The sequence below is a fragment of the Homarus americanus genome, unplaced genomic scaffold (genome assembly GCF_018991925.1).
Source record: "Homarus americanus isolate GMGI-L3 unplaced genomic scaffold, GMGI_Hamer_2.0 scaffold40248, whole genome shotgun sequence".
NCBI classification, from domain to species: Eukaryota; Metazoa; Arthropoda; class Malacostraca; order Decapoda; family Nephropidae; genus Homarus; species Homarus americanus.
Window position 1 is genome coordinate 3,668,470 of NW_024712526.1, and position 9,317 is coordinate 3,677,786.

Genomic DNA, 9,317 nt, shown 5'->3' on the forward strand with positions numbered 1-9,317 from the left:
TTTTTTCAGTGATGACGAGCCCGACGGGCAAAAACAACTGTATTCAATAAGGACTGAAAAACGAGATATTAGTCAATAAAGATTCACCATCTTCCTGACAGAAAAATGATGTATATATACTTGACCAGACTGAAGAAAAATTTGTCCCAAACACAATATACAAAATAAAAGTCATCATCATCATGTTAAGATGTATAAATACCAAATAAAAACTTTAGCACTAGTATTTTAGCTATTACAACACAAATTAGTGGAGCTTTCCTTGTGCGATTTACAGCTGATTCACCAAGAAGAAATGACGGCAGCGGTGCTGGAGGGTAAGTAGTGTTGAGAACAATTAAAGCAACTTGTCCTCCTTATATTACGGTTAAGTAATTATTAGATGTTTAAATGTCACAGCCACAGGTAATTATATACTAGTGTAATTGCTTGTCTTGATTTAGTGGTTAATGACAGTAGCTGGCCTCTTAAACAGTGATGGTTGATACAGTAGGTGATAAAAGCAGTTGTTGAAACCGCTCACTTGAGTGTCATTGCATGCCCAGCACGCCAACAGCGAACAGAGACTGACCGATCGCCTAGCTGCTAATTGTTTCAAATCAGTAAGAAAAAAAGATAGAACTGAGGATTTGAGAGGGTAGCATGCCCAGAGACGTCTGGTGGGAAACATTAGGTGCAAAATTGAAAGATTCTGTTTAAATTAAAACCTTGTCTTTAATTGTAGGTGTCGCTTTAAATCAATAATCTTAAATTTAATCACTTTAAATCGATGTTATATTATACACTACTTGAATTGCAAATTATGAGGAATACATACTGTATGCAAATATTTAATATTAATGAACATTATTAACATGAATGAAGTTATTGAAAAGGGAAAAATAAGCCAGGATTGACTCAATTTATGATGCTTTGAATTATCTCAGTAACAAGATGTGTAAAAATCAAGAAATCTTTTCTTAGATAATCAAAGTACATCATGGGTAACTCCAGTTGTAGTCCACAGTCTACAGGATTAAAAACCTTGAGCCTAAGTGTTGGCTCAAGGCTAGTGCTAAATTAGACAAAAATATATCTTCTCCTTGATTACTTCTGTAAGTCCCTAAAAGGACTTACAGTACTGTACTGTATTGTGAATCATCAGTTACCCTGGATGGACCAACTGCCTGAATGATTAGTAAGCTGATACATAGTGAAAATTATAAAAAATTAAAATAAAATAAAATAAGATCACCCCACTTTAGAGGCCTGTTGTAGCAGTCATGAGGTGAATAACTAGTTCAAAATTTTCTTAATGGAATAGTTAATGTAGATAGACATTTGTAATTTAATGCAAGTTACACACATTTTCAACTTCATAGCGTGTGGCTTGTAGAAAGTATCACATGAATTGTACTTAGCCATAAAGTGGGATTTGAGGATCACTCCCTAATTTTTGCAGCTTTCTATACTAGAGTCAGGGAACACAGTGTAAACAAACAGGTAAATCACTTAGAATATTTTAATAACATTAAATGATTAAAAAATACAAAACATTTAAATTTACTGTATCTGGGGACTAAAGAATCATAATTGTATAAATGCAGGTAACTTGACAATTGAGAAGAAGAAGCGATGTGTACCATTCCTCCATGAGGGGAGTGTGATGTTCAGATGTGTGAAGGGGGAGAATGGCCTGCCTTGGTGTGCTGTGGCAGTCGACGAGTCCCTCAATCCTACTCAGAAGGATATATGTAGGCCTGATTGGTGTAAGTCATTAGGGTGACAAAGTAGTATTGTTTTAATAACCTGTATTTTTTTTTCTAAACATTTAGTGCTTTTAGTTTGATCAGGCACAAAAATATTTGGAATTGTGTATTGTGTATTTTCCCTAGCTTTCATTTTACTTTATATGTACAGTATTTGTTATTACTACAATGTTGATACATATTGCCAAAGCAATATTTAAAGCTATTATTATAGATAATAATGATAATTTGAGTCAGTGGTTTGGTGGGTCATATGTAGCAGATGGGGCCAAGTTCATGTGGGTACCTCCTCCTTCACATAAAAAGAAAAAGTAGAAAGTCAGATTCCAGGATGAGAGTCCTTGAACATTGACACAAAAATTAGCTGACAAACAAAAATAAAATGTATCATACACGTGAGTAAATTAACCAATTCAACCAATAACTGTTGCATTTTATAATTTAATGATTCAAATGGAAATACAGTAAGTCTTCGCTTAACGTCGTGGTTCCGTTCCTGAAAACCGCGACGTTAACGGAATCAATTTTCCTCATAAGAAATAGATGAAATACGGGAGTTACGTATCCAGCCTCCCTTTGCCCCATAAAATACATTACATATGCAGAAATTCAATTAATTTTTTATAGAAAATAGTATATATTATACTCATAGATGTACCACTTTTAGCACTAGCCTTAATCTTGTCTGTGCTGATCCGGATACTATCACTGTTGTGGGGGTTGACCTAGCACAACACCAATGTCCACTGCACGTTCACCTTTCTCAAAACGGTTTAAAACCTCCATTTTCATAGCAAGGCAAATGGTTTTACGTTGCTTCTTCACAACACTAGCATCACCAGCACTTCGTGGGTTCTTGGAAGCCATTTCAAATGGTTACAGTACAGTATTTACAGCAAAAACACTTAACACGCACGAATGATGTGGAAGCCTAACAAAGACTGGGGACGCTGTGACGCTCCATGAGAGAGCGTAGCGCTCCAAGATGAGAGAGGGTGATGTGCCGTACAAAGTAGTCCTTGACGACATTATACCGAATTGGCGGGACGTTTTCTAAGTCATGGGTATCAAAAGAATAGCGACCTTATAACGAAACAACATTGTCGGGGATAACGACAAACGAAGACTTACTGTAGTATTGACATTGTAAATTTCCCCTTAATTATCAATTATGGTGCCCCCAAGCATGATTTGAGCACCCCTTGTTGGTCGTAGCAGTTGGAGTCATGGCCCTAGTGGCCCCACCTGTTACCATGCCACTAAATAGCAGGAAAAGATTTATTTTATATAAGGAGAGTATTTTGTTGGGCACAAAGGCTTCCAAACTGATCCGTCTACTAACCTCTGTCCACTTTGATCTTTTATAGTAATCATCAAATTTTCTAGAAGTTGATCAGTAGATAGTTGCAAATTGAATTGCAGAACCATATTGTTAACTCAATTTAATGTTTGCTTTAATAAAAATAAAATAAAACGTCATTGGGTGCATACTTTAAACAAAAATTAACATTAAATAAAGTCTATATACAACTTGAGAATTCCCTAAAAGCAAGTTATATGGGTTTGTTTAGGCCTCACAAGTTCCTTATAGACCAATACTTTGATTTTCTTTATTTGTATATATTTATATTAATCGAATATTATTACAGTATTGTTTTCACTTATGCCAGATACAGCTTCTCCCCGACTTACGACCACCCGCACTTACGACCTGCCTCAGTCGTACCAAAATATGGTCAAATTACGTATTTTCGAGTCCCAAAGTCAGTACACAGACAAAATTTTCGTTTGTAATTCACTTTAAAATGGCTGGCAAGATTAAAGGTGAGTGTTTTGTGGCGATGAGAAGAAAAAGAGACACCCATTTTAGATTTTCTATGTATTATTTAAGTATTTCCGACTTACGACCTGGATGTCGGTCCCTAACCCCGTCGTAAGTCGGGGAGGAGCTGTACTGTTTATTTTAACATGGCTCTGGAGAGAATAAGCAGCAACTGCTATAAGTTACTTCAAAACTTTTGTTTAATTTGACCAATATCAATTTCAAAGGCTATGGTATGTGGTCTCTCAGTCAGGGCAATATTAGTCAAAAATTCTAGATTTTGTCAAATTCAGCAGTGTTTTAAATTCCTTACTGCCCCCAATCACACAGTCCTTGCAAAATTGCTCCTCACAGTACAGTGTAATTGTATGCCACCAAACCCCCTGGCACCACTGGGGTTGCACACTCTGAGCCAACACACCTATGCATGTCACATCTTATACTATTTTGCATTGTGCGTAATTTTACCCGTGAGACACACAGCATTGAGAGCTGTCACCAGTGGATGCCATTGATGAGCTTGAGTCAAGACTCTACCATCTATAGGGGTTTTCTTTGCCTTGAGCTCAGTTCATGATGTGATATAATTTAAATAAAAAATTTTCTCTTAGTGACAAGGATAAAAACGTTTAAAATATACAAATTGGCTCCATTACCCCATAAACCTCAGTGCCCAGTGGGGGTGATATGTCAACTTCTGCATTTTTTTCTTTATTCTGTGGAAGAATCACTTCATTACTACTGTGATGATGATATACTTATAATCACACCTCATAATGGGTGATTTCAATATGTACTAACATCTGAGTAGCCTTTGTGCCCTAGTGGTAATACTGTATAATATTATTTAAAAGTCAACATAGGAACTCTACTTCTAACAAATGTCACAACTCACTAGAAGGATCTTCTGAGATGTAAAGAAAACAATTTAACTCACTTTTAGGGAACTCTTAACTTGGCTGGAGGTATATTTTGCTTCTTAAAGGGGAAAGTAAAGAAAGATGCATTGCATACATTAAATAAAGAAAAATACCATACATTAAATATATTACTGTATATTTAATGTATTATTCTTTATTTAATATATGCAATGCTACTTTCTTTACTTTTCTCTTTAAGGAGCAGAATATACCTCCAGCCAAGATTTTGTGTCTGTAAGCAAAACTTGACTTTGCAAAGTAAGAAAATTTAACCTTACTCAGAGATGAAAATATTCAGTTTTCTGAGATCCAGTTTTAAGGGTCTCTACCTGTATCAGTTATTCTGTATCACTCTGTATGATAATATAATTTTTCTAGGTGAAAACTATGATCTTAAATAATACAGCTCATTATATCAAACAGTGAAAAGAAAAAGAATTTATGTTGAATTTGCCTATATATGACATGACTCATTATACACCCAGCAACTTGACACATTGTATGATTTACCGGTACTCCTGAGCATGCCGAGTCTGGAAATCTTCCCCCCAAAGTTAGGGGGTCGTCTTAATCGCAGATATAAAATTCTTACCTCATAAATATTGTGGTTTAGTGTGTCAGGTAATTGATAAAACATAAATAATACTCAAGATCCACTAATTATTTATACTAAAACTTCGTTGTGGCTAGTTCAAATTAAGATTGCAGTATATTAAAATAATAAAATGTAATATAGCCTGTCTAACATACAAAAGTGCTTATAAACTTTAGCTATCATCACACCTCCCCACTTCGTTATGATGAGAAGACAAGAAAGTGACGAGTTGGGCTGTTTTAGCCGTGGAGTGGTCAGTAATGCATATCGGTATATTTGCAGTAATAATGCCTCTCTATAAATAATTAATTTAAAATTTATTTTTACAAGGAATATTCAGTAAATATTTCGTTAATTCTTGAAACTATTTAGAGCAGTTAAATCTACAGGCGGCAAGTGGCGTCACTAGATGTTTACTACACCAGCTGGTAACATTGATGCCATTGGCAAGTGAATTAGCGTATTTAGTAACTAACCATAAATAAATACTAAAAAGTTAAAAAAGATCAAAAGTAAGTAATATACTGTAATAGCATATTGTGTTGTAGAAATTGAAGAACAATTAATTTGCAATTGCTTGTATAAATGAAACAGAAATCAAGTCAGCTGAACCTGGACTTGGTCACATTTCGTGTTGCCATATGGCATGGGGTCACCATTAGCCAACACATTATGGCTAATATCTTGGGCGTGTATCTACTGTTTGATAGCTGCCTACTATTTCCTACAATTTTAGTAATATTACTTTGTTGTGATAAATTAGACAAACAATGAAATAAACATCAATTTAATTACCAAACTTCCATTGGCAGCTGTAAGAAAGAATGGGCTATTTATAGCCCGTCTTTATGTCAAACCAATGCCCTAATGCCATAAATGATTCATTTAACATTTGTTTTTTGTACCTGTTTTGTCGTTTGTGTGTGGGTGTGGGTGTGTGGGTGTGGGTGTGTGTGTGTGTGTGTGTGTGTGTGTGTGTGTGTGTGTGTGTGTGTGTGTGTGTGTGTGTGTGTGTGTGTGTGTTCTTTTCACACAATCCTAATAAAACACCACAATTGAAAATCTGATGGTAGCTATTTGTATAAGCAATCCAGACACAGTCCTACGGGGAACAGAGAACACTCCTCCACTATAAATGCGAAACAAGCGTATAGATAAAAAGAAATACTTGCAGTGTGTTTACTTGTGTACAGTATATTATAAATAAATAAATAAACAAATAAATCAGTAAATCCATTTCCAAGTATATGAAAATTTTCACTGGACACTGACATTAGTTCAGTTACGGTAAATAATAAGCGGCAAGTAGCGTCACTAGTGTTTACCTACATAGCGGGTAACGTTGATGACGTTACTTGAAGTGAATGTTGCTATTTTAAAAACTAAGGATGGTTGGTAAGACTACTGGGTCAGTGGGTGATGTCACATTTGAGTGCGGTCTTATACAGCGAATAGAGCTCAAGCACTTTTAAATGGAAATTTGGGGCCATCCTGCCCGCGCCTTATAGAGCGAGATATCTGATATCTGGGCATTAAAGTCTGGTGCTATCATCGACAGTTAGATTGAATAATTAGTAATCATCAGCCAGTGTAGAATATGTGTGAAATTTTCGATGCTAACTGTTGGTTTCTCAGGCATTTGTTTGGTTTGGTGTTATTCTAATGGATGTTTGATACTTAGAATTAATTCCCACTAAATTTCATGTCTGAGAAAATCATATTTGGTGGAAAAAGCGCGTAGGGGGACCCTTAGCGTTTCAGGAGTCGGCCATGATATGTCGATTTTTGTTCAAAGAATCGCAGTATAGGTACTCCTGAGCATGCAGTCGGTCCTATCATACATTTGATTTTGCGGGATAATTAGTGGGTAATAATGATGCTGAATATTTTTAGAAATTTTCTGATATGCTTGTTTCAGTGCTCTCAACTATTAGTTTTCTCAGGCATTTTGGTTGGTGCTGTGTTATGTTCTAATGGATTGTAGTTCTTAAATTAATCGCAAATTTCGTATCTGAGAAAATCATATTTAGGTGGAAAGCATAAGGACCATATGGCGTTTTGTCCAGAGAGCGATATATGCGATTTTGTTCAAAATCACAGTATAGGTACTCCAGAGCATGCCGAGTCCGGTCCTATCATCGACAGTTCGATTGCGGAATAATTAGTGGTCGTAATGATGCTTGGAATATTTTAATGAAATTTTTCACAATGCTTATTTCAGTACTCTCCAACTATTGGTTTCTCAGGTATTTGGTTGGTGCTGTTATGTTCTAATGGATGTACTTAATTACTGAAATTAATCCCACCAAATTTCATGTCTGAGAGAAAATCATATTTGGGTGGAAAAACGCATAAGGGGGGACCCTTACGCGTTTTTTCCAGGGTCGAGACAAAACTTGATATATGCGATTTTGTTCAAAATCACAGTATAGGTACTCCTGAGCATGCCGAGTCCGGTCCAATCATCGACAGTTTGATTGCGGAATAATTAGTGGTCGTAATGATGCTTGGAATATTTTAATGAAATTGTTCACAATGCTTATTTCAGTACTCTCCAACTATTGGTTTCTCAGGCATTTGGTTGGTGCTGTTATGTTCTAATGGATATACTTAATTACTGAAATTAATCCCACCAAATTTCATGTCTGAGAGAAAATCATATTTGGGTGGAAAAACGCATAAGGGGGGACCCTTACGCGTTTTTTCCAGGGTCGAGACAAAACTCGATATATGCGATTTTGTTCAAAATCACAGTATGGGTACTCCTGAGCATGCCGAGTCGGTCCTATCATCGACAGTTCGATTGCGGAATAATTAGTGGTCGTAATGATGCTTGGAATATTTTAATGAAATTTTTCACAATGCTTATTTCAGTACTCTCCAACTATTGGTTTCCTCAGGCATTTGGTTGGTGCTGTTACGTTCTAATGGATGTACTTAATTACTGAAATTAATCCCACCAAATTTCATGTCTGAGAGAAAATCATATTTGGGTGGAAAAACGCATAAGGGGGGACCCTTACGCGTTTTTTCCAGGGTCGAGAGAAAACGCGATATATGCGATTTTGTTCAAAATCACAGTATAGGTACTCCTGAGCATGCCGAGTCCGGTCCTATCATCGACAGTTCCATTGCGGAATAATTTGTGGTCATAATGATGCTTGGAATATTTTAATGAAATTTTTCACAATGCTTATTTCAGTACTCTCCAACTATTGGTTTCTCAGGCATTTGGTTGGTGCTGTTACGTTCTAATGGATGTACTTAATTACTTAAATTAATCCCACCAAATTTCATGTCTGAGAGAAAATCATATTTGGGTGGAAAAACGCATAAGGGGGGACCCTTACGCATTTTTTCCAGGGTCGAGAGAAAACGCGATATATGCGATTTTGTTCAAAATCACAGTATAGGTACTCCTGAGCATGCCGAGTCCGGTCCTATCATCGACAGTTCGATTGCGGAATAATTAGTGGTCGTAATGATGCTTGGAATATTTTAATGAAATTTTTCACAATGCTTATTTCAGTACTCTCCAACTATTGGTTTCTCAGGCATTTGGTTGGTGCTGTTATGTTCTAATGGATGTACTTAATTACTGAAATTAATCCCACCAAATTTCATGTCTGAGTGATAATCATATTTGGGTGGAAAAACGCATAAGGGGGGACCCTTACGCGTTTTTTCCAGGGTCGAGACAAAACTCGATATATGCGATTTTGTTCCAAATCACAGTATAGGTACTCCTGAGCATGCCGAGTCCGGTCCTATCATCGACAGTTCGATTGCGGAATAATTAGTGGTCGTAATGATGCTTGGAATATTTTAATGAAATTTTTCACAATGCTTATTTCAGTACTCTTCAACTATTGGTTTCTCAGGCATTTGGTTGGTGCTGTTATGTTCTAATGGATATGTAATTGAATATTAATCACAAATTTATGTCTTAGTAATTATTTAGGTGGAAGCATAAGAGGGGACTGCTTGCGTTTTTTGGGTTGAAGAAAACTTGATATATCGTTTTGTTCAAAATCATTATATGCGATACTCCTGGAGCATGCGGGAGTCCGGTCTTATCGCCGACGGTTGATTCTTGGGATAATTAGTGGTGTAATGATGCTTGGGATATTTAATGGAATTTTTCACAATGCTTTTTCAGTGCTCTCCAACTGATTGTTTCTCAGGCATTTTGTTTGGTGCTGTTATGTTCTAGGGTGTACTAATTGTAAATT

The 9,317-nt window shown here is 36.2% G+C and overlaps 1 protein-coding gene across 1 annotated transcript in view; it reads left to right on the forward strand.

Annotated features, from left to right (window-relative positions):
* LOC121860965 overlaps positions 1-9,317 on the forward strand; it is a gene marked incomplete at its 5' end in the record, with an annotated part of 152,005 nt that overhangs the window by 68,915 nt on the left and 73,773 nt on the right. Inside the window, 1 exon segment of the mRNA XM_042358385.1 lies at positions 1,587-1,748. Within this exon segment, the coding sequence (XP_042214319.1) occupies positions 1,587-1,748 (162 nt within the window).